The 26530-nt window shown below is 45.1% G+C and overlaps 1 protein-coding gene across 1 annotated transcript; it reads right to left on the bottom strand.

The window, feature by feature from the left end:
• Positions 1–536: 536 nt before the first annotated feature.
• Positions 537–23945, bottom strand: mapk8ip3 (mitogen-activated protein kinase 8 interacting protein 3). The gene is given in 32 exon segments (XM_053444224.1): positions 537–1338; positions 1692–1838; positions 2249–2413; positions 2895–2933; positions 3679–3792; positions 3900–4071; positions 4170–4318; positions 4610–4677; positions 4969–5049; positions 5169–5288; positions 5385–5571; positions 5666–5863; positions 5953–6118; positions 6249–6404; positions 6587–6676; positions 7238–7364; positions 8083–8253; positions 8414–8470; positions 8611–8762; positions 8948–9005; positions 9309–9461; positions 9605–9662; positions 11028–11045; positions 11631–11642; positions 13247–13365; positions 13869–13971; positions 14089–14320; positions 15279–15426; positions 17106–17197; positions 17914–17984; positions 18547–18667; positions 23640–23945. Coding segments are annotated over 32 exon segments (3975 nt in total). The 3' UTR covers positions 537–1213.
• Positions 23946–26530: the final 2585 nt, after the last annotated feature.

Genomic DNA, 26530 nt, shown 5'->3' with positions numbered 1-26530 from the left:
AAAGGAGACACAAACGCCACACAAACGTTTTTCAGCACACAAATATGTTTAATATTTAATCCACACGGATGGAGATCGATGCATGAATTTCCATACTGAACAAAGAGGATGGGCTTCGGTGTGTCTGGAGATTTACAATAATCCCTGTACACGTTCTGAGGACACGCCCCCGCTCGCCTGCTTTACACCAAGCAGTCCGATCCACAGCCGTTCAGAGGAGAGAGAGAGAGAGATGTGCTCCGGACTCGACCCTCGACCTCTCGCGAGCTCTAAAGCACGTAAACACGTTCTGATCTCTGATCGACGTCAGGCTGCTGCAGGTGCCCCGGACATTTCCTGTCGTTTTCGGGCCCAAATAACGTCGCTCTGAGGAACAACACCTAAATCAGGACTCTTCAAAACAGAGGCAAGATGGGATGCAAAACATTTTAAGGTAACAGCCCAAATAACCCTGACTAAATTTGACAAGTAGTAAAATTTACTTTACATTTATTATAATTCAACAAATCCTCAAAATGTCAACAAACCCCAACGACTTAAACCGTTTCGCAACAATTTTAATGCCAAAAAAGATTGAAAGTGTCAAAGCACCTGTAATCTGCACCCGTCAACAATCAGGGTTCATGTTTTCAGTCTCAAATGGTTGTGGATTATCTGATCGGCTGATTTGTGGTAGAAGTCAGTTTTGTCACACTTTAATTTTTGGTAAAACTGTTGCATTGTGGGTCTGTGGGCCTCACTTCGAGACGAGGTGGAGGTTTCACAGGAGACAAACTGAATGAGGGAAGAGGACGACTCACTCGGGGCTGATTCGGGGGCAATTGAGGTAAATATAGGAGGAGATACAGTGTGCTCACAGGGTGGATATAAGATCGATACAGAGGAGGGGAGGTAGTTATGAGGCTGGGTTACAAAGCTCATAAAGATGGTTAACAATGCCCTGGGTGGGAGAGATAGGATGGCAGGCAGATTACTAGAGGAGGTACTTACAAGGCTTGAGAGTTACAAGGTGATGGGGCAGGAGGGGATATCATAGTTACAAGGGACCATACACAGCTTGGTGCTCGTTTCAGAGCCAAGGGAGCTTCTCCTCCATCGGGGATTAATTACAAGGTTTGGGCGGCTGGAAGCTTTTTGGGGCCAGGGGGAGGAGGAGGAAGAGGAGGAGGAGGAGGTGGTGGGTGTGTGTGGGGCATTAAATCAGCTCCAGGTGTCACTCGGGTACGTAGGACACCTGCCACACGATGATGTGGCTCCGCTCCGCTTTGCACAAGGCAGGTTTCATCTGCGTGGCCACGCCGCTCTCGCCCTCCTCCGTCTCGTCGTCCTCTCCATCGCCTGAGGAGAGAGAAACAAAGAAGATGAGAGCTGCGCAGAATTTAAAGATAAAAACTTGATTGTGATTATGTTACGCCAGGTATAATTATATATATATATACGGTATATACACTTATTTCTTCCATTGAAGTCAACGATTCCACACAGAGTTGCTGTTGCCTTAGATTTATAAAGATAAAGATGATCTATAAGGATGGAGGATATATCTCCACTTCTTCATGTCGTCCAATCTTTTCTTTACAGTCTATGGCTGTTATTAAGAATGGTGCGAGTGTTAACTGTCACACACACACACACACACACACTTGTTGTGTTAGTGCGTGTCAGGTTGACATGCAGCCGTGGTTGCTCACCGATACGGAAGTCGATGTAGCCCTCTCCTCCGCTCAGCACCAGCACGTTGTGAACACTCTGGGTCTCGGCCTCTGGGGGCGCTGTGGAGCCCTGCCCCTCCGACGGGCTGTCCAGCACGCTGCCATTCAGGGTGGCCAGGACATTGCCTGAAACACACACACACAGGAAAAGACAAGAAAACAGGATGAAGACCTGGTGGGGGGGTGTAGTCGGCTCTGGACGTGTAACAACATTTCTGCTGGAGTCGGGGTGCGTTCCAAACCAAAGTCCTTTATGTTGGAACAGATGCCCAGTGACCCTCAGTTAACAATTGACAATGGAGCTTTGCAGTGTGTCAGTCTCGGTGTATTATCATCACAGATTAATGCTGTAATCCAAAACTCAGTTACGGGAGAAATATTTGAAGATATAAGTGAAAATGAAGATTCCACCTGCTTGGATTTGGTGTCAAACTTTTCTGTGTAAATGAAACAAGGCTGGAAAGGGTTTCAAAATAAACAATCCCTGAATTCAGAACCGGGGCTGTTATCAACAGACAGACAGACTGTGGGCCTACCGGGCACTGAGACGAAGAACTTGACAGCGTCCCGGTGTCCGTGGAAGCAGAGCTGGGCCTGAGCCATGGAGCAGTAGGGGATGAAGCTGCCGCTGCTCTTCTCAGAGCCGTCGTCTCCGTACACGTGGATGACTCCAGTGGAGGATGTTGGAGACACCTTATTGGCTGAGAGGGGAGAAGGTGTACAGGAGTGAATAACGGACCTGAACATGCATTTTGTTTTTGTCTTTACAAGCAAATCATAAGTTGTGGGCCTGTCACCAAAAATACCAACAACTTAACACAAAAACGAATACAAATCACCCACAACATCCATATTTGTCCGAAAGATCAACTGAAAATGAAAAATCTTTTTTTAAAGAAACACAAAAGCAAATGTCTTACATGCGATGAGTCTGGTGCACACGAGTATACAGCACCGTTAAGTTGCAACAAATCAAATGATGAAGAGCATGCAAAGCTGCCGATGTGTCAAAGCACCGGTCTGATACGAGGATGAAAAAGGAAATCCTTGCACACAGAATATTTTTGGTGACCATCGGCAGAACGAGGACGACAAGTGTCAACCGCGTCCTCGCTGCTCCAGCTCTTAGAAACAGGAAGGGTGGATCCCGACCTACAGGAAGTCAGGAGCGCTCCCACTTACCCCTCAAACCCAGGAGCTGTCCCCGGTGAAGGACCACCGCTACGGGAGGTGGAGGAGGAGGAGGAGCAGAGGAGAAAGAGGACAGTGACAGAAACAGTTATGACAGTGTGAAAAGAGGTGAAACCGTCGAGGGAAGGAAAATAGAGTCAGGGACCTCATGGGGAGAAAAGGGGGGGGGGGGGGGGGGGGCTAAAGAGAACTGCTGCATGTGTTTTAATAGAAACAAACTCATTGGTTCAGGCGATCGGTGAGATTTTAGATTTTCAGTTTCTGGTTCTTTCTTCAGAGTCGACAGTTTCCTGCTCAATCATGTTTAAATCATTGAAACTAAACCTAATTTAACAAGATCCATGTTCCTCATTTTAACACGGGTGACCTCTAAGACTTAATTTCCATAAAATGACAACTTAACGCTAATAATATTTTCACTTTATGCTCATAATTTTACTTTATTCTAGTAATATTATGATTATTTCCCTTCAAATGTCCCATACACTTTATTTCAGGGTATCAACAAAAATCTAAATAGATGAAAATTTGTCTCTAATTGGGTTTGTGGTGTAGATTTGCAGCCACAATCTCATGATCATAATCTGAATTGACCACATGATGACGCTGCTTGATCCTTAATGTAAAATTTAATTATTTTTAAAATATACCAAATAGAATCATAAATATGTAACGATTCTTCTGTTAGGACACAGTTTGGATTTCTATTTGCAGCTCGGCCCATGAATGACCTTTGCGCATGTTTCTTGTTGTGAGCTGTGTGCATGGAACTCACTCTCCGTCAGTGGGATGGAGATGATCACACCGTTCCCAGTTCCTACCCACAGGCGATTCCCACCAATCAGAAGCGCCGTGATTCTCACAAAGGAGAAGCCCAGCTTGCCGGTTCCTGTGAGGGACAACCAGGGTGAGGATTGAAGGGAGTGTTTAAAAAAAGCCACTAGACACATATATTCACATTATATTCTCTGAGTGGTCAAACTGAACAGAACTCACCGAGCATCTTGCTGACGTACGGCTCGATGTCCACGTCCTGGAGGTGCTGGTGCGTGTGGGCGTGGTAGAGCCGCAGGGTGGAGTCGAGCCGGATCGACACCCACACGCCGTCGCCGATCCACGCCAGCTGCCGCACCTGGCTCTCCCGGCGGGGGTGCGCGTCGAAGGACTTCTGCAGCGAAGGAGGAGAATCGCACAAACACACACACACATCGTTACAATAACAATAAGTTTAGTCGCCTGAAAAAAAGCCAGAGAATCCCAGCTCACCTCGATCTGCATGCTCTTGGGCTGGATGACGTGGATCTTGTTCTTGTAGCCGCACCACACCTTGTCGTGGACCACCGCCATGCAGCGGATGGAGTGATGAGGCCGGCCGAGGTCCATGAGGTGGTAGTTGGACAAATCCCACTGGCCGTCTGTGGACAGAGACACACACAGACGGACACAGAATAGACAACAGGGCCTGGTTATATTCATGTAAACACAAAACACTGCTGATCAATGAATCTGGGATAAAAGCTGATATAACACTGAGTCTATCCATGTTCATTTGTCACAGATCTAGATTCACGTGACCGGTTTCCTGTGATTTTGGGGATTTCACGGCTCAAGTAATAGTGAACGGAGCCTGAATGGTGGAAGCACTAAACTGACACGCTGGTGCTCAGGAGCCCTGTTTCAACAAATGTTTCAAAAATGCCAGTTACCCTCTGATCTGTGGAAAATGGCGAGGGTCCCGTCAGCGAGGGCGACCAGCACACGACCTTTCACATGCCTGCAGTTCACAGAGAAAACAAAGACTGTTGGTGCAACAGGAAATTCACAGACAGACTTATGTCAACTTGACTCATGTGGCAGTTTGCAGCTCCACACGCTTCCCCTCAAACAGAAGCTTATAGACAGAACATAAATAAAAGCAGCAAAATCTTTGAGGTACGGCAAAGATTGAAATTATAATCAAAGAAAAAGGCTGAATTAATAAAAAGTAAGATCATAAAAATAAGTTTTGCGAGAGAGGATGTATTTCTAACATGTATGTGTGTGTGTAGCTTGTACGACCACTTACACCAAGCTGAGCACCGAGTCTTTGAGTTTGATGGAGTGGAGACACTTCTTCCAGTTTCCAACAGCCGAGTGCACGTAGAGCCTTGAGGGACAACAAAAGTGGGGACACACGTTAACTGGAAGACACCAACTGAGATGTCAAGAGAGCTTTTTGTGCGTTGCTGTGGAGAATCTCTCCTGCTGTCCAGTGGGACGACTCACCAGCCGTTCTGGGCCCCGAGCCACATGGTGGGGGCCACGCTCGTGTAGTTTTTGGACTCGTCTCCTCCATCCTCTGAGTCTGTAGGCTGAGACGTATCCTCTTTGGACAGGCCTCCGTTTCTGTGAGGACAGATGAAATACATGGATATTATCAAATCATTATTTAATGTACTCAGGGAGTTCTTTCGGTTGTCTTGAGGCGGACAGACTTTGAGCTCTTACCTGTCGGAGACGTCTGTGGGACGAGGCTGGGGGTCGGTGAAGACGTGCTCGGTGAACGGTCCTGGAGGACCGGATCCCATCGTGTGGCTGGCCGTTGAGTCCGAGACCTCTGTGGCTTCGGTGGCTTCCTCGGCCGACTGTGCAGGGTGAATCTTCCCGTTCATGGGGGGAGCGGTGGGGGCTGCGGCACAAAACCATTCAAATAAACAATAAACCTCAAAAGTTGACAGATTTCTCATCTTTCTATGTTTCAGGAGTCTTCACAGTGTCCCCACCTTGTCCTTTGTCCATGATGGGGGTGTCAGTGCGTGAGGAGCAGTTGCTTCGGGCCACGCTGCAGTTGGTGGCGCAGCCGACGAGAGTGATACCGGCCAACATGTTCTCCACGCTGCCGGTGTCCTCGCCTGCGCCGGCGCCTCCGTCACCCGGATCCAACACGATCTCTCCTGCCGGGTAGTCGCTCTCACTGGCAGCTGAACACACACACACACACGTATCAACACAACAACGACAAAACCAAAAAGTGCAACAAAAAAAACCGAATCTCTCTTTGGGGTTTTACCTGGCACGCTGGAGATGCAGAGCACGTGGGCGTTGCAGACGTTGAACTGGTCGACCAGTGAGCCCGGCTGGTTGGCGTCGATGATGACCACCTTGCTGGCCGAGTGAGTGCTGGTGAGAATCCACACGCGACTGTTCATGCTGTCTGTCTCTTGGAGCTCCTTTGACTGGGACAGGGAGACGGCAGTGGTGATGACAGCGAACCCAAAACAGATCAACATAATTCATCTTTTAGACTTGTTTTTTAAAGTCTGTAAATAGATCTGGGTCACTGTGACGTGGTGATGATGGATGTACCTTCCTCTTCTCCGGGGACGTGTGGCTGCTCTTCTTCTCCGCTCCGTCCTCGTCGGCGTGCAGGGGGTCGCTGCCGCCCATCAGGGCTCTGCCGGGGGCCGCCTCCTGGCTGCCGGCCCTCCACCCGGACAGGTCCACGCCCGCCGCACACCACAACTACACACACACACACACACACACACGCAAAGATGAGAAGGACGGACCTAGCCCCACTGAAACAAAGGATGCTCGCTTGTTAGCTCTTCATTAACATTGAATGAAGTTGTTACGACTCGGTGTGGACCTACCGGTTGCTTGTAACTTGTCACCACTGTAAATTGTCCATCTTTAGTTCTCACCTTCCTGTTGGGGTCCTTCTCCACCAGGGGGCGACAGTACACCGGGACAGGAACATTCTTCATGCTTTTATCATCTTTTTCGTTGGTGGTCTAAAGGCGGAGGTGATGAGAAAAGTCATGAAGAAGAAACTACAGTGTTGACTTATTGTGTGGTTCCCTCAGTGCACCTCCAATGTTAATCGTTCGTGCTACAACATGGTACCTACTACAACCATGGGTTTATGGGGGGAAGGTTAAAGGGAGGGGATCGGTGAAGGCGCATGCTGGCACCATGATGGTCTCACTTGCCTGTTGTCTCTTCAGTGGGCTTTCCTGAGCGGTGTCCGTCTGACCACCAGTCTGTGGGAGACCAGAGTTAGAGCCACCTGCCTGACAACACACTCCGACCCTCAGGCCCATCCGGCTGCACGGGGGGGGGGGGGGGGGTCAACCCCTCGAGAAAAGCTACAGGTGCACTGTGATGCTGCTAAAACCTGTTTTTAACCATTCTTCCTGAAGTAGTCTTGTGATATTCTCCTCACACCAACAATACATACACATCATACGGAACATATGCATAGATGCCACTTCCTTGGTAGTTTGTTCTCCACATGTGTTATTGTTGTGCAGTGTGTGGAGGCCCAGGTTCTGTGTGTGTGTGTCTGTGTGTACCTGTTTGAAGCGTGAGGGCACACTCCAGCCACAGGCCTGCATGATGCCGTCATCGCGGCGCATGTGCTCGCGGACCTGCCGGTACTGCTCGCGCCGCTGCTCTCGGCGGGCCACAAGCGCCGAGTCACTGAGGAGAGACGCAACACCATTACTGGCCAGTCTGCAAGCAATGGAGGGAGGGGGAGGCCGGGAGGAGAGAGACAAAGAGCGAAGCGTTAGCAGCCTGGCCAGCCGGCAGCAGGAGGAGGCAGAAAGAGATGAGGAGACTGAGAGGAGGAAACAGAAAGCAGCTGCAGTGGTTAGAACGAAGCTTTGTTCATCGTGTGATCAACGTGTTTCATCACCTGAAACTGAAACGCTAAAGATTTTTTTATTCTTTTTTGGGGGCATTAAGAGGTGATGAAACAGTTTGTGTTGATGTGTGTCTGATGTGAGTCCTGTGCGTGTTTATGTGTCTAACTTTCCAATTAAAACAGGAAGGTAAAAGAAGTGTGAGATCCAAAAACTAAATGTTCTAATGTGAAGAAATGTATTCAGGACAATAAGTTTTGAAGCTTTGAACCCCAGATCCATGTGCACACATGGTTGCTTATATAATGTGCCTGAAGCTTCCTCTGAATGAAATATGAACTGGAACTATAATCCTGGAAAAGACCAGCATGTGAATTTCAACTCCCATCCTGTATGGTGACTGTTTGAGAACCTGCTGGAAGCTTCCTGCTCTTAAAGCTGCTGCAAAGCGAGCAAGCGACCAGGTGTTCAGGCCACAAGCAGCGTGAGAAGCAGAGCAGGTCGGAGCCCCCTCGCTGTGAGCTGTAAGTTTAAGTGAAGGGTTCGCTGCTCACTCTTCGGGGAAGAACTCCAGCGTGCGGTTGGAGGTGGAGATCTGACACATGGTTTGGCTGCGGCGCTGAGAGAAGCCGGCCGGAGAGGGCGACTTGTAGTGGATGTTGACGCTGTAGTACGGCCGCTTGACCGGAGGAGGACTGGAGGAGGTGCTGAAGAGACGGGCGAAGCTGGAGGACAGAGAGAGGAGGAGAGGAGGAGAGGAGGAGAGGAGGAGAGGTTGGATTATTTTGATTATTTTTGTTTTTCCAATGGTCTTACTAATGGTAATGAGGTATTTCTAATTGTACTCAAGTAAAGATTGTTTAAAACATTAAACCAGAATCTCACAACTGCCAGATGGTCGACTTCTTCTTCTCTTGGATTGCAGGACTCTCCCGGGACGCCCTGCGAGGAAAGACAGAAAAAATACACAATATCAACCACTACAGCTTTTCTTATTTTTTTACAATTTATTCACTATGTTGAGTTTCCCCATCATTTCTTTTAAATCTCCGGTCCAGAGCAGCCTCTCTCTCTCCCTCTACCTGATCATCTCCGTCCACCGTACGGCCTCCTGCAGCTCCATCAGTCTCTCTTTGTACTGGTTCCTCTCCATCAGCACGCGCGCCATCTCCACCCGGGTGAAGCGCCGCCGCTGCGTCATTGTCATGTCGCCGTCCTGCATGGGTGAGGAGTACTGGGAACATGGGAGCACAGGGTCATTGATTGAAAGAGTTAAATATAAAAGAAAATGCACATTTAGAGGCAGACGTTGGTTTTCTACAATGTGAGATTTTCATTATTCCGGCGTTTGATGATAAACACTGAATCTGTGAAAAACTAAAAAAGTGAGGATATAGGAGCATGACTCATTTTACTCACATCATCAGCTCCTTCATCCTTTGAGTCCCGAGACGCACCGAGAGCTTCGGCTCTTAACCTGCAACACAAAAGCCAAAACTGTTACAGAGAACTAGTGGATGTGAGGACTGGGACTGAATCTCAATGTCTCCCCCCCCTCAGGACTCGAACCCTGAACCCTCGCAGACTGAACTGAAAGGAGTCTGAAATATATTAAGAGATTAGTATTCAGTAGTTTTGTCCTCTGGCTCTCATTCTCTCAAGTCTTTGTGATATCGTGATGATGCCATGTATCGAGGATCGAGGTAAAAGTTATTGGCCTTATTGTATTTCTCACTGCTGTCAACCACAGACAGAACTTGAAGGAACATGTCATTTTCACCTCTTGAGTTCCTCCTCCAGCTCCTTGACTCTGGCGTCCACCTTGTTCTTCGACTGCTTCACGGCCTCCAGCTCCTCCCTCAGCACCTCCTGCACCCCCGACAGCTCGTCCACTTGGGCGATGAGGTCGTTTTTCACAATGTTCAGAGCGTTTCTGTCGAGCAAAGACAGGAGGAGGCAGTGAGGAACACGAAAGCAGCTGCAGGGAGACTGTCACGTTCCCAAACCCTCCTCTGAGAACAGGCTGTTTGAAAATGCACAACGGCGCACACACTCGTTCTCCTCTGTGTCTCTTACTTGGTCTCTAGGAGCTGCTTGTTCTCTGTCAGCAGGTTCTCCACCTCCTTGCCCATCCCTGAAACAGTCACGTCCACATCATCACAAACATCACACAGCGTCCGACAAGCAGTCAACGCAAAGGCTGACAAATGCATTTTTTCACTGCCTTACATATCTGCCAAGGTAATAGTCAGCTGTGTGACAGATTATGATATACTTGTGTTATAATACTAATGTTATTAAATATTAGGGGTTAACAAATGTCACAAATTGTAGAGAATGTTGAGTAAAATCTAAGAAATAGTCGACTCCTCTTTATTTTTATTCTCGAGGAGTCATAGTGGATTTTAAACTGCGACGTCTGCTACGGCATCACCAGGAAGTACTTCTCCTAGAAAACTCAGAACTATTAGATTTTTGTTTTTTTTCACCTTAAAATAGAAAAATGATCCATGATATTCCACAAGTGCCCCTTTATTCAGAATTCATGGAGGTTAATATGCTCAACCGATTAAATCCTAATCGTCTAAATTCTTAACAGAAGACATTAACAGAAACATTTACATGGAAGCAGCAAGCAGAATGCAACACGAGCCCAACCCACAAACTGTAAGCAGAAATGAAAGGTTTGCACATAAGAACATGTAGAAAAAATAAACTGAACAAAAAGAGTGTATTTTATACCAAGTGTCAAAAAGACAGGGGATAGATTATTGGTTTAAACAGTTTTAGAAAACTTTGTGTGTTTTGAAAAGCTAATTCTGTGATGTGTGACCTGACTGGAGAGTTTCCCGAATTTGCAGACTGTGGGTGTTTGTGGTGATCAAATCAGATTTTACCACAATCAGCCAATTGTGTCATTGCTGTCAAACTTTAAATCTCATCTCCTCTCGGTTTGCTCTCCAGTCTCCGGGCAGCTGAGTCCAATCATATCATTCAGATCCTCAACTGTCTCCAGATCCCATCAACCACCACCAGGGTCTAGACCTCAGTGGTGGTTTCCCCCTTTCAACCATGAAGACAACACGAGGGATCTCAGCACTGAAGGGTCTCTTATTTGTTTCACATGTCTTACTGTGCACAGCAACACATTGTGTCTGTTCAATTGAAGTCTCTCCTGTTTGAACTGCTGTGTTTCTGCTTCACCACGAGATCACGGTACATCTACATTCACCGTCCACACAAAAGGATGTCTTTACTTTAATGTTCCATCATGTCTACAAAGCCCCTTCAAAGCAAATCTTCATTGAGATTTTTTTTTTTTTGTTATGTGGGATGCAAAGGAGGCATAAAAATGTAAATATAATTATAAAGCCGCACAAAAGAACCAAACAAACAGAATACAGAATAAACCAGAGGGATGTGAAAGCTCAAGGCCAGGGGATGACATAACAAGCAAATGTGACCATGAGAGTAGGCGAGGGGGGGGGGGGCGCCTTACCGAAGAAATCATCGCGGACTGGAGGCGGAGGAAGAAAAGGGAGAAAGGAGGAGAAGGAAAGAGGGAAAACGGCACAGATCGGAGAAGATGGTGAAGAAGAGAGGGACAGGAAGGGAAGAGAGAAGAGAGGACGCTGATAAGCATTTGTAAATATCTGGATTTGAGGAAGAGCAGCTGGGCTAAAGGACTGAAGAAGTAGAGGTCAGGGAGGGAGGTTGAGTCTGTGGCACTGAATTCGATTTATTTACAGATAGATTTCAAAGCCACAGTGAAACCGTTTTAGGAGCTTATTGCCTCTTTCGGAAATAATATGATTCCTACGTGAACATGTGGCTGAGTGGGACTCTCCTGAGGGTCATTTCAAAAAGCTTTCATATACAACGGGATGAAAAGTTAAGGTATCCAGACTAACAACAAAAGATTACATTTCTAAATCCCTGACCAGGCAGTAAATCAATAAAATAATATCAATAACTAAAACTTCATCGCTCAGGCTTTGGTCTGTCTCGTACACACTGATTAGTACCTGCTCTGGGAATGTGTCGGAGACAAGTCGAGATAGGAAAAGAAAAAATATACCAACCAATACGATAAGATACACACCTGAGAACTCGCCTATGGGTGTCACCAGCAGAAGCACATACAGGGGGGGAAAAAAAGAAATGGGTGAGAGGTTAACAAATGAGCTCCCTTCTTTTTTCTGCTATCAAAACCCAAAGGAACCCAATAACAATAATTAAGATTAAGAAAAATCTCACATGTTTCATCAAAAATGTATAAACCACAGACGACATGACTGCTTCTCAAAAGTGAAGCCAAGTGTCTAAAGTTCTGCCTCCTCCATGTTAGTAGATGGGGACATGGACCAAACTAAAAAGTCCAGATAGTGAGAGATATAAAGACATATCGTCTATTTTTATATACAGTCGATGGTATTAACCCGTTATGCCAGTGGAAATGTAGGATAAATAATTACTGTGAATATGAAATATTAAGTACACTGCACTGAATATGAAATAAATATATAATAAATGATTGAAGTTCTGCAAACAGATGTCCCAAAACAATTGAAAGAGGTTGGTGTAAAACGAGGTCTGTCTCTCTCCTGTAAAGAACAACAAAGAAAAAACTAGAACACAAATAAATGAAAAAGTGAGTGAATGGGCAGCTGGGGTCGGGGGGTTTGTATATATATTGTTTTCTCAGGATGACTGTGGGATGAGCTGCTGGGATGGAGTGTGTTTCCAGCCTCAGCCATGCAAGGCGAGAAAGAAAGAAGGCTGAGTCAGTGCAGAGGCACATTCACACAGCGTCACACGGAGCTGCCGCCCTGCAGCAACCACAGCAAACACAAAGAAATGGCTTCGCAAACATGCAGCCACTGATATTTCCCTTCGTCTGGGTCCACACCTATTCTGACATTACTAGTTAATATCACGTATTGACACGTTAAAGCAACACAATGTGAGAATTGCTCTTGGGTACACATAGGGGCCCCCTACAGGTGGGAGGCATAATTCATATTTTTATCAGCATCATTAATACCAGTGTAAGTTTGAGCCTCTCCATGCACAGCGGCACATATTTGTTTACAAGCAAACTGAACAAAACCAGCAACCAGGGAAGCCCCAGAAAAACACGTTCATTGACAAGGTAGAAAAGCATCAGAGGGTTGATACACACCCTACACACATGCATTGTAAAGGCTCCTAATTTTAACATCCATAAATATTTTTGCCACCCTTTGCAGGCAGGCAGGATTCTGGATGCGTTTTGGAGGAACCCTCCAGAGAGCACAGAGCTGCGGCGCTGGTTGTTGCAGTTTGTGGTCATGTGACTTTTGAAGCATATAATGCAAGTTTCAAATTGTCCTGCACGGTTCATCAGCGTGACAATCGTGCAATCTCTGGGGTTCTGGGAGCACTGTGGCCCTGGCAGAGATGCTATTCTCCCTATTGAAAGTTAAAAAAACCTGTTAATTTAAGGTAAAACAAATGATATTGTGTTGCTTTAACATGCAGGACGTTTTCATGTAAGGGAACAGGATCAGTCTGCAGCTTCGCTTCCACCAGAGGTCTGGAGGAAGTGAAGGACGCAGCGCTTTTATTTTCAAGCATTTCCTTCAAACTGATGTAGAGTAATGTCGTTCCAATAAGGGGATTTCAGAGTGACCCTATAAAACCAAGCAGCAGACACCACAGCCAATGTCGTGTTCATACCGAGCAGCTCGGCGCCGGCGTCCACGTCTCCGATGATGTCCGACTTGGCGTCTTTGATCTCGTGGTAGAGGGAGTCGGTGTTGATGCCGAAGGCCTCGTTCACGATGCCCTGGGAGGGGCTGAAACACACATGGATAGCAATCCTTAAACAATAAGAGTGGAATCTATTTTTTATTCAGTTCAGTTGACATATAACACTTCTTTATCTGCACCTCAGCCGTGGTAATTCACATGTTTCACCTTTAACTCAAGGATTAAAGGATCTTCTGTGGTCCGAGAAACAGTAACTGGTCTTGTACTGACGGGTTAAAAAAGGACCAGATTGATTTTCTTGCCTGTTTGACCAGAACCGAGGACAAATCTGAACTCTGAGTGACACACGATGAATCCTAACATAAATTTGACAGGAATAAACTCACTTCATGAAGAAAAACACCTCAGAAAACCTTAATCACTGTGATGTGTGTGGGAAAAGATGCAAAAACACTGATGCAGCCCTTTAAACTTTGCTGACTGACTTATAAATAAATGTTGAAAAAAGTTTTAAGATGTTTCTATGAATCTTTAAAATACAAGATTTGACCCTGTGGATATTTGCCGTGAATCTATTGTGTAGTTGTACCTGTTTCCTCCTCCGTACACGCGGTGGTCCACACACATGTCGAGCTCAGGAGTAGAATCGATGATCTCCTGGAACTCGGACCACTCGTCACTGCTTCCCATACCTGGAGAAACGTGACACACACACGTTCAGCTGGTCTTTGGACTTCAAACACCTTTGCTCACACTTTGCATGATTAATAAACACATTTTCAGAGTTTTGACCCCGGGGCTCCTCTCACCGATGCTGACGTTCCTGGTTTCCTGTGAAACCTGCACTTCCATATTCCGGCTGAGCCGCTTGGCCCCTTTCCTGTGGTTCCCGGCCCGCATGGCATCGAACTCGGCGTGCGGGGGGAAGCCCTCGTTGATTGGGGTGACGGTGGCGGAGGGGACGGAGGAGGTGGGGGTGTTGGACTTGCTCCCTGTGCTGCTGGGCGTGGCTGCTACTGAGTCGGACTCGGATCCATCCTCCTAGTGGCCCAGCGGTGGAACGAGACGATGACATGGCGACAAGAGACGAACAATTGATATGAGCATCAAATGGTGAAAACAGGATCGGGCACTAACTTTGTAACCTCAACACCTGCACTTGACTTTTTGAATTCTAGAGCAACTGGTTTTACTGGTGATGCTGCAAAATGATATGAGAATCAATCGTGACTTCACTTTCTTGAGGCAGCTCCAGGTCTCCTTTAGTTTTTCCTGAAATCTTGATGCATGAAACCCATGAACTTGGCAGGACATTTTTACTTTTTGAATTTGTAGGTAGGTCAGATAGTTTGTGTATATTTATAATACGACTTGTTTGTTAAATGAGATATTGTGAAAGGGCCTCATGATTCGTCGGGTCCAGGATTAAGTCTCACAAAAGACTTTAATAGGTTGTTGATCATCTTCAAGTCGATGCAGTTAGAACTGTTTGACCACAAACTGCCAAGAATCACCGTCTGAATCCGAGTTGCACTTTTTGAACGTGAACTAATTTAATTCACTAAAAACCCGAAGGAGCCACAACAAGAAAGCATCTACGTCCTCTTTTCCACTCACCATGTCTGTTTCTGTCACATATAAAGCACAATATTCTATAAAATAAAAAAAGAGGATCACTTGGGAACTTAAAGGCTTAAACTTAAAGTGCAAAGTGCAAAAGAAAATATGACAAAAGCTTCACGATCACACAGAAAAGAAAATTCTGTGAAAAAATAAATACGGGGTCCCCTGCTTGCTTGAGTCAAAACATATGTTTAAAAAATCTAACTTTAAAGGGTTGATTCCCAATTAAAGTGACACAAGCAGGCGGACGGGAGGTGGTCCGTGTGGGTGTGGCTAGCAGGAGGGGCAGCGGTAAGCCAGGCCCCTCCCCCTTCCACTTCCCAGGCTGCGGTGGGAGGTCGTGGAGGAGGACACGACCGCCGGCTGTCTGTCCCACCTGATAGGCAGAGCTGGAGATAGACTGGCCGAGCTCGCTGACCTGCCAGATGTCTTTCCCGGGCATCATCCTAGCCCCCCCGAGACCCCCACGTACCATGCCCTCGCCGGTGGGGTACAGGCTCAACGACGGCGGGCGCTCCGCTTTGCTGCAGGTCAGGGAAACACAAAGAGGTGGAGACTGTTAGTTACTCATTTATCACTTATATCTATCCAGCATCGGGGGGGCCTCATTATAAAGGAGTATCTATACTACAGGTGCACATGCACAGACAAGCCGGGAATAATCAGCATTTATAAATCGATGCACAAGCACAAAACAGGCTCTAATCATTCATTACTTATGGATCCACTTTATCCTAAACACTTAAATCAGCAGTGAACTTCTAATGAGCCACATCTATTCAAGAAACAGGCCGATTGTAGAAGATGTAAGTCGACTCAGTTCTCCCAGCTCCCCCCTTGGGGCTCAGGGGAGGGAACCACTGACACTCCAGGTCAGGATATGATATCACCTTGTTTAGCTTAGTTAAGATGGTGGAGGTGACTTTCAGTATAGTTATTATCAATATCAGGGGGAAAGGCAGAAGCAACACTTTCCTGTATCTGATTCCTTTATGTCAAAAAACATAATTTATTTAATTTCATCAATGAGACTGTTATCAACCTTCTCATTTATCTCTTGGCAAGTAAGTGAATAAGAGTATTTAAAGTATATGTTTATGAACTGCTGCAAAAGCCTGCTAAAATAATTCTTATGGAAATGTAGAGACGTCTATCTGACATGTGCAGCTCAAACCGTTTGTTAAAGTCCATTTCTACTTTGCTTAAACTTGATAGAGAGAATTACTTCCTCTTTGTATAACACATCAACGTCATCCTCAGAAACAAGCAGGACGGGCAGACACACAGACGGAGGGACAAGGACACACAAGCAGATGAGGGAGACACCTTTAAACTCTTCCCTTATTTCATACATTGCGATGAGAATGAACAAACATCTGCACCAAGCATCAGCAGACACACAAAGGAATACGTCTTCAAACGAGGAGTCGAGGTTCAACACCCACAAGAAGCGTCAGCAGCTTTTTGTTCTCTTCTAATATTAAATCCAGGCAAAAGGCATTTGGTTTCAGACGATAAGGGATTCGGGGCAGGTGCGGGGACCATGTTGGATTTACCTTTTCCTCCATGTGTGGCGTTGACTGTGCAAAACAGCAGCACAGAGAGCAAGCCAGCAAGACAGACAGACAGACAGACAGACAGTGATTAGAGAACAACAGGAGACAAGGACATGCAGTGACACATGAAAACACGTAAACACAACCCTCACCCCCTCGCAAGTCGACAACTGTGTGAAAGACTGTTTGCAAGGCTGGTCTTTGAAGTTAATGGTTTGTCGGGTTAGGATGATTTCATTGGATTGTCTCTGAACTGAGATTTAGGAGACTGTGTGTATCTTGAACATGTTGCACGAGGCGACTCATCTGAGATTCAGCTGCAGGAGCAGGAGCTGCCCCAGATGTCACACTCCTCTCGTACGGTGCACATACATATTCAGGACTCATGACGCTGAATACTTAAAGCAGGTGGATTAACAAAATGTATTTTTTCCTCATTGCTCCCGGCAAAGCTCATAATGGCTGCTGTTTCTTTCTCTCCTCTCTCCCGGTGGGAGGTACCAGCTGTTCATCAGGGCGTCTGACAAACAAACGCCAGTGTTGGTGCAATGAGCATGAAAAGCCTCACACACACAAAACATGAAACATCAGCAACAAGACGATGGGTGTAAAAGATGGATGAGCTCTAAACGTATAAAACAACTCACGTTCGTCCACAGCCGGGGCCTTCCGATTGGCTGTTGGTCCCTGCCTGCTGCATTTTGGAGCGCTCTATGTGCTCGACGTACGTCTGGATCATCTGTGATCCACAACAGGAACAATGAGCAAAGACTTGAGGAGAGTGAAGGAATGTGAGATGTCATGTATTGGTGCATGCAGAACAATCTATAATCTACATTAAAGAGCTCAGAGGGACGATACTGAGATATCTGAATATCACTGTTTATCTAATATAGTTGATATTAGACTTAGTTTGACGCTTATTGTTTTTTGATGCATAACATTTTGTTTTCGGTGTTCAAATTCTACTTTCTATTCATAGCCTTATATTTTCAATGTGCAGGGAAGAGCCTATTCACTTGCTTTGTGGATCAAGATCTTTAACAGTGAAAGATATATTCTAAGTTTTCCTGGATTTCTCAGAGAATAATTCACGGATCTTGATGAAAATAATCAGGCGTGTTTACGGGCACAGATATTTGTGAGTGTGTGAACAATCTGGTGCAGATCCAGATAGATTTGAGGTGTGAGCTCTCTGAGTGCCACTCTAGTTTTCATAATGGTTTGAAAACAATTTGCAGACCACAGCAGAGTGTCTGCTTTAAGTCTGGTTAAATGTTCCAAATAGAAATGAGCTACAACATTGTGCCCTTGATGATGAAACATGTGAGGATGATGGGAGTGACAGAATTCACACGACAGCTCATTTGATAATAACAGGCCGGCAGGGTTTGTTGTATTTCACGATGGGTGAAGAGAAATGAAGAGTTGTTGGGGTTGAACGTCTCCTCTCACCTCAGTGTGGCGCTGGTGCAGAGCGTTGTACTCTTTCTTCATGTCGGATTCTCGCTCCTCCAGCCGAGTGACTGACACACAGACAGACGCACAACAGGTTGAAAGCAGAGGAAAGAGGGATCAACCCAAATCACTAATAATCCTGTTTGTATTATTAGTTGTCACCGATTAAATATGAAGACGTCAGTATATCAACCTGATTAAGACCATAATCTGAATAGGACACTGCCTTGTAAACAGCATCTTCTGATTATCTTAATCTGAATCAGGTCATACTCAGAATATTCCACTGGGAAAACCTAGTATAGACAAATATAAACACAACAATTCGACTACACTAAACAGCCAAACACTGTGTGAGCATTACAAAAGCAAATCAGGGTTTCAGGTCAAATCTACCAACATTGTCCAACAGTGTCTGCTTCCCTTTCCATCTTCTCCATAGAACCACAATGGCATTTTTAAAATTAAACTTATTATGATTATGACTCTTGTATATGCTTATCAGGATTAAAAAAAAGCCTCTGCAGAGTCTTTATAAATTGTTAAAACCTATATTTCCAGGTTTTAGGAGTGTACTCAGATCTGGTTGAGCTGCAGTACTTTACAGGGTGTGAGGTCACGTCTACTCACGTTGGTCGGAGTAGTTCTTCGTCTTGAGCTCCAGCTGTTTCCCATGCAGCTCCAGAAACTCCACCTGTACCTGCAGGTCCTTCTTCTCAGCTTCCAAGGCATCTTCAAACTCAATGAATTTCTGGCAGAGAAACACACGAGCAAGACGTTTGGCCTCGACACAGCTTCACTTCAAACCACAGATCTTTACAGAAAGTGCAGATCATATTTTCCACGTCGTGTGCAGGTTGGATATTTGAAACAGAATTTACAATAATGACAAAGCTGGAACTGTATCGTGATTCTAATCTTGATCTCGGCCATGTTGAGTCAGCACGTTTCAGGGCTGCACTGCACAATGAGAAAAAGGCGCTTTGAAAACCTATCGCTCACAAAAAAGGTTGGAGATGTTCGATGTGTCAGTGAAATGTAACTGAGCAGCTTGAGGTAAACACAGAGTCGTCTGCTCCTCGTTAACATTACCCGTGTTTGAATTTTGGGTGTTTTCAGTAAAGCTGTTCACATGACGTTCCTTTTATTCCAGTGCAGCGAGTCTGTAAAGTCTTAATACTGTAATCCTCTGCAAGCAGCAAGGCCAGGGAATCAGGAGCGTGCTGCACACGTGTAGCAAACACAAAGTGGAATGCTACAATTTGATAACTTCTGCAAATGCAACAACTAATTTAGTCTCCTCTAAAGTCATTGAAAAACAATCCTTGCGTAATACGGCCACGAAGGAAATGTTCAGAGAAGCAGAAGTGGAAATATCTGAGAAATGTGAGTCTCCTTGTTTACTGATTCAATAAGATTAGGTTTTTTTTTCAATAAAGGTGATTATAGATTTAGCAGATAACTGATATGAGCATCCATAATTACAGTGATAATATTTTCAGCAACATATGTTTATAAAATGCTTGTGAACAAACACAGTGAGGAGGTACAACTGAATTTAAAAATTAAAACATTTACCACGATATGATAAATGTCAAGTGGCAATAAAATGTAGAATAATAACATTTCATGGATATTTCACTCTGCCATTAACTCTACCTGGACATTGGGTTAATATAGAATACAAATAATAAATATATAAAATAAAGACTCACATAATGCAGATAATCTGGCTCATAGCCGATAACATTCAATAATCTTATCTAGGGTACGTTATGGTCTGTTTTTTTTGTAAATAATTGGTTTAAAAAAAACAGACACAAGCAGTTATCTCTTCTGCTCATATCAGATATTTTTGGACAGAAGATATCATAAGACCACCAGCATTATGCCACAGCAGCCACCACAACTACACTCACTATACTCTTCATCACATCCCCTTCGATGGGGAACATCTCCTGCAGTCATGTCCTCCAGCTGACTCCTCTACGTGCTGCCTTTACCTGCATCGGACTCTTCACCTTTCAAATCTCAAGAGTATTTGTGAGTAGCACGAGGTTCAGACTCCATTAGAGAAGCTGTGTGTCTGTTAAAACAACAGCTGTGCACTTTCAGAAAGGACGTTTGATTCACAGTGTAAATCACAATTACACTGGTAGAATGACACAGTGTGCAGATTGATGAGCTGGATTATTGTGTTATCCTGTGCTCTATGAATAATTCATGAGGCAGCGCGGTGATGACGGAGTGAAGCTAATGTGCTCTTTCCTGACAAGCCACAGCTAAGTGTGTCCGACTGCAGCTGTTTACACTGCGTAACACGTGAAGACAGCGTGAACTGACGGCAGCAGCAGAGAACAATATGAAGTCAGTTGTTTGTCTTTTTAATAAACCTGGAGGAAATAGTTGTCAGTTCAGATTTGTCTCAAGAGTTTGAAGGAGAAAACTGGCTCGTGACTGTGAATGTGCAGAACTGAAGCGATTAAGCCGTTAAGTTCACGTTAAGTGACGAACCACATCAGGAGGGAAGGGGACGATAATAATAGACAGCAGAGGCAGATCTGTCTTTTCACCACCGTCACACTGTGAGAGGCGTGAAACCTGCACAGCTGCTGATGGGACAGAGATGCTTCTTTCTAACAGGCTGGATTTGTTAAGCTGGCTGTGAATCCAAGTCTCCCAGAGCAGGGAGCGAGCGCTGAGCTTTGTTTACCATCGAGCTGAGGCCCTAATTGTAATCGGAGCCACACTTTGGTCGCTGCAGTGAGAGGGTGTGTTATTGTTTTCTTCTTTCTCTCTCTCTCTCTCTCTCTCTCTCTCTCTATCTCTCTCTCTCTCAACCCTGCTCATTCTTCTCATCAGCCTTTGTCAATCCAGTTCTGCCGCTGCCTTCACTCACTGGTTCCCTCACACTGGAGCCTCATAAAACCTCAGCGTGTTCCATTCTCTCTCTCTGCTTTTGTTGTCCTTGCCTCAGCTCTTCATAAGCACAAATCAGGTTACAGGGCCAGTGTGCTCTGTGTAATATTGATTTCCTATGATTCCCCATCCCCCCCCCCCCCCCCCCCCCCTTTATACACCCCTCTCTCAGGCGGACGAAACTGTCTCTCTCTTCATTTGTGGCCTTCAAACTTTTTGAATTTCCTAGCAAATATAAAAACAAGATTTCTCATGCCAGCTTCAAACATAATAATTATCCTGAATACTGGAGGAAACCAAGAAATAACCAAACACAGAAACAAAATAAGTGCTTGGAAATACCACTTCTACACAGCTTAGCATTTAGTAGGTGTGAGACCAATATGAAACCTAGATGTTCCCGGAACGATCCAGACTCCTCACTCCTTTAAGAAAGCACTTTACAGCCAAATGCTTGAGTTACATGTTTTGGCAGCGAGCAGCAGAAATAATACCGATTGCTCCTCTGCATCGGTTCACCAGCAAACGCACCAGAACCTTCCATTGATATCGTGTTTTGTTGTCTCTCCACGGAGAGACAACAAAACACGAACCTGGATCGATCTGTCCAAAAATCCAAGAGTCTCCTTACCCTGTCTAGTGCCCCTGAGCAAGGCACCTTACTCCCCCAACATCTGCTCCCCGAGCGCCTGTACGCGGCTGCTCACTGCTCTGTGTGTACTGCACAAGATGGGTCAAAAGCAGAGATTAAATTTCCCTACCTGCATGAGTGTGCCTTTGCATGACTGTGCATGTGTTTGGGATGAATAAATGCATCTTAATTAATTAATATGGAAAATGAAGGTAAACAAACCTAACTGATATTGAAAGGTTGTTCAAAATGGTGATTCCAATACTTGTTTCTTTGCCTGAGACTCTTAAGAGCTCCTGAGAGCGTGTTAAAGGTTTTATTGTATCATAAGCACTTTGTCACATTGTTAAGAAAGTCGCTGGTTGAATAAAGGTTATTGTTGTTGTGTTATTATTGTCATATCATCTCCTAAGTAGCAGGAATCTTATGATAACTTTTCTGTTTTACTGTCGAGGAAAAAACAAAATCAAATACCACTTGTCCAGGCCTGTGGGCGTCTGTCATTTAAAAACCACGTCGTTGGTAATTAACAGATTAAAAAATGAAAACAAATGAGATTACTGGCAGAGGAGAGGGGGGGGGGGGGGGGGGGGTTGACAGATGATGACAATGGCGAAAAGGCTGAGCTAAGCTGATACCAACAGAGCTGCCAGTGATCTGCTGAGGCCTCTTTGGATGAGAGGAGGATTAAAGATGCTTTATGATGACTGCTTGATCCCACGGCTGCTCTGACACCAGTCAGAGGAAGACAGAGGGGGGGGGGGGGGGGGGGGGGGGGTCGCTGGAGGGGGGAGTTTAGCCGGTAATGTAATAGCTCCATATTAATGTCCACTTTTGTTATCTGTCTCCGAGTTCCTGCTGTGTTTTCCAATGTAAGTGCCCAATGAGCCTCACGCTCACACCATTCCGTCTCCTTCAAACTAAAAGCATGTACACTAAATGCACTGCTATCATGTCACTGGTGTGTTTGCATCACGAGACCTCATGTAAGAGACACGCGTGTGCTACCGGTGACCCTCAGCTGTGTGTTGTTTGCTTGTCGGTGTTGTCAGTAGTTGCATATTGGTTCTGGCAGTTGTCACGGTAACAGCGGTGGTGGTGGTGGTTTTATGAACAGTGGCTGTGAAACCAGAACTAACAGTCGTGTAAGTAACCTTTATTCACACTGAAGCTAGAATGTGTTCTGCTCTCCTATAAATATATAACGTGGGATTGTTTTCAGCAATTTTAAATAAGGTTGATCGTTTGTTTTTTATAATTTGTTGACCTTGATTTTATTTTAATGTTTTGCTGACGCCTTTATTCTAGTTATTATTTGTCCTCTTAATTTATTTGACATTGTTATTATTATCATTATTATGTACAGATAGTGTGTCTGTGACCGTGACAGCAGATCTTACCTCAACATCCTCAACAGGTTCAAGGTATCTGGCAGATTAGATTTGGATGAAGAAGCCGGAGGTTGAACAGAATTGTGAGGGAATATTAATATTCATCTCCTGTGATATATTGACTGTGCTATATTTATCTGTCTGTACATTGTAAATGTTTCATGTGCAATCCTTTCACTGTATTCACTGCACAGATCTTTCCTATATATTTTTTTATATTCCTTACACTTTAGCATCGCATGTTACTTATTACTTACTACTTTGCCTCTTGCTGCTGCAACTAGATCAATAAATTAATATCTCATCTTATGTTATTCTTTCTTTTCTCTCTAATATATATCTCAGACCTCGCAACGGCTCCACTGCTCCTCTCAGACCCCAGAGGTTATTTGCCTTCAATTCTTCATTGAGCATCATTTGGCTTAAGAAAGCTGGTGTGTTTCACATAAAGTAATATAAAAAAGAATGTCTTATATTAATGTCAACTCATTTAAAAACAGTTACAAGTTGCTTTAATAGTTAGAAATGAAAACGTTTAGGTTCTTGTTTAGTGCTTCTGCTGAATCATGTGTTTTTAAATGATGTAGTGGGATTACAGTCCAGGAGTCAGCAGAGCACCGACACTAATAATAAGCTCAGCCATCTCCTGTCACAGGCCTCGACATGAGTCACATGTCTGATGAACCCTCTCAGACAGGGAACCGTGACCAGGAGCAGGATGTGATGGAGCGGGTGTGGAGGCCCAGAGAGCCAAGGTGGGGTGGGGGGGGGGAGTCACTCACCTCCTCCGCCTGCTTCCTCAGCGCCTTCTCCCGCTCGTACTGGGTGATGAGCTGCTCGTTGTCCTCCTTCAGCAGCTCCAGCTCCACCTCGTGCTCCTGGTTCTCGGTGAGCACCCCGTCCAGGTTCTCCAGCACGTTCACCACCAGCGGCATCAGCTCCTTCACCACCTCCTCGTCGTAGCTGCGGATCAGCCGCTCGAACTCCCGGTAGATGCTGTTGGCCAGGCCCGACACCCGCTCCGACATCACGGAGCCGGAGCCGTAGTCGTCCTGGTAGACCACCTCGTCGATCTGCAGCTCCATCATGGTGCCAGCGGTTTCCCAGATGAGGAGGCTGCGCTCGGACACAGTTTCGGGCCTCGGAGGCGACACCGTCCCCGGGTGGGGGTTCCGCTCAATCTCCGCTTCTTCTTTTTTTTTTTATACCTCAGATCACGAAAACACTTGATGCCATTTTGCAGCAGAGTTCCCGGGTGAAGACCGGCTGTCGTGTAACCTTGAGCTCGCTACTGGAAATCTCGGTAGTGGTATATTTTGGTGTGAAGAGGGCCCCCCTCCTCCTCCTCCTCATTCCCGTGAATCGCCTCCCAGACGCGGCTCAGCTATTCCTCTCCCCCGGCGCACAGCATCCGATCCGGGGCGCAGTGGGTGTGAGGGCCAGCCTGTGGAGCGGCCCTGGAGGATGAGTCCATGCCGAGGAGCCGAGTCGTCGATGATGTTGCACCTGCCGCTCAGAAGCCGCAGCCCCGGAGCCCAGCCATTACAGGCAGGGCGAATAAATACGAGAATAAATAGGTCAATAAATAACGCTCCGCTGCGGATCTCCTCCCGACGCCCGATCGGCCGCTACACCGCCGTCTCTCCCATGGTCCGCTCGCCTCGCTGGCGATGCTGCTGGGCCGGGCGCTGGTGGTGATGTCTCCCGATGGGAGAGGCTCACCCTGCTGATGGAGGGGCCAGCTGACCGACTGCGGTGACGTCACAGCGTCTGCATTCAGCCAAGAGCGCTCACTGCGTCAAGTCAGACACGCGACAGCAGGAGTGCGCACCGGCACTTGCACTTCAAAATAAAAGCAGCGGAAAAAAATCAGATGGTAGCTAATGTTAAAGGCTCGGCTTTGCAATGACGCACAATTGTATCCTTAAACAGAAATAATGTTTAGTGAGCTTATTGCAAAAAAAAAATGTCTTTGTACAAATACCAGTCAACATAACTATCACTTGACTCAATAAATAAAACTGAAACACAACTTTAACAATGACCATAACAACAAAAGGAACCCCAAACTACATACTTCATATATACACACCTTGACCTCTCTAATGATATAAATATCTATAAATAATAACGAGGGCATGGGGTCAGTATCAGCGGTAGCTACAGACCTGTTTTTTTTATGTATCTTATTTTGAAAGCCTAAACCGGAAATGGTAGTTATTCCTTTAACAGCCCTTTGACCTAAGTCTGCAGCAGCACTTCAGTAATAATGACAATGCACTCTACGAAACCGAAATACCAAGCTGAACTGTGAAGATAAATAATGTCAGATTGACAAGATCTCATGAAACCTTACTGATGGATTATTTCAAAATTGGAATATGGATTGTTTTTAAAGAGAGTATAGTGATATATTTCAATTTACCTCCCAGCTGACAGAATAAAAACATTTCAGTTTAAAATATAAATATATATATATAGAGAGAGAGAGATCATCTAACCTTAAACTTTGCAAGTAACTGTCTTAATATCCTGATGTTCACAGTATGTTGGTCTAAATTCAGTGTTAAAATACCTGAAGTACTACTCAATGAAAATAAACAATGGTGTAATAGCACCTCTATATTGAAAAATGCATGAAAAGAAGCAGATTCCAGAATTTTGTCTGACTGCGTTCACTTTAAAATAGGAATCGGGAAAAAGGCCTCATACCTTCCAATAACAGGAGCATGAAATACTCTCATGTAGATGAGGAATTCAGTTTTCGACCGGCGCATTTGTTCAGATTCTTGCAGCATATGCACTTTTTTTCTCCTGCAAAAGAGATGGACAGAGTTGACTAAAAAAAGGATTCACTTCAGATGATGGTCTTGTGTTACATTTCACAACATCCTCAACAAGTTTCATTGTTTTTGCCTGACGTGATTATAGTCCTGTAGGGAAGGTAGTTACTGCCACTGGACTGCACAGCACAGGAGTGAGGAGTAGAGAAACTGCAGAGGGTGAACATCTGTGTGCCTCCTCCACAGCCTCTCATTGCAGAAAAACCTCATAGTTAGCAGATTGTAGGCTACAGGTCAATTTAAGTAGAGCCAAGTCACACTACACAATATGCATTACATTGCATATTGCAATCGGACACTGTTTACTGTTTTGCATTTTGCATATCACTTTTTACATCTTTATCTTTTATATATTTTTATACAGAAATGTTTATGTCGAAACAAATGTTACTTTGTATAGATATTGGAAAAAAGTGAGTAAATAAGAAGTAAACAGTGAGTAAATATATACTGGTTTTCTATTTTTCATTGCTTTCCTATGTATGTTGTATTTGTGTTTTTATGTTTCTATGTTAATTGTAAGCACCAATTACCAGAGCAAATTCCTTGTAGGTGTAAACCTACTTGGCAATAAAATACTTCTGATTCTGATTCTGACAAACATCAACCTTGTGTTTGATCTTTTCAGACTCGTGCTGAACTGGCAGAAGTCAAAGCGGCTGGTCTCACTCAGTCCGGGGGTTTGCATCCTGTTGCCTCTCTGCAGGGAACACAACAGATTTCAAGTAGAAGTATCTGCATACTAAACTTGCTCAGCTCCTTTGAGATTCCCCTGCCTGTTGTGTCAGTTGTATATTGAGCTTTTACAATAATTAGTAATAATAATAATT

Source organism: Pleuronectes platessa, chromosome 16, assembly GCF_947347685.1.
Source record: "Pleuronectes platessa chromosome 16, fPlePla1.1, whole genome shotgun sequence".
In the NCBI taxonomy this organism is placed as follows: domain Eukaryota; kingdom Metazoa; phylum Chordata; class Actinopteri; order Pleuronectiformes; family Pleuronectidae; genus Pleuronectes; species Pleuronectes platessa.
The sequence above is the reverse complement of the archived record's forward strand: the minus strand, read 5'-3'. Positions and strand labels throughout refer to the sequence as shown.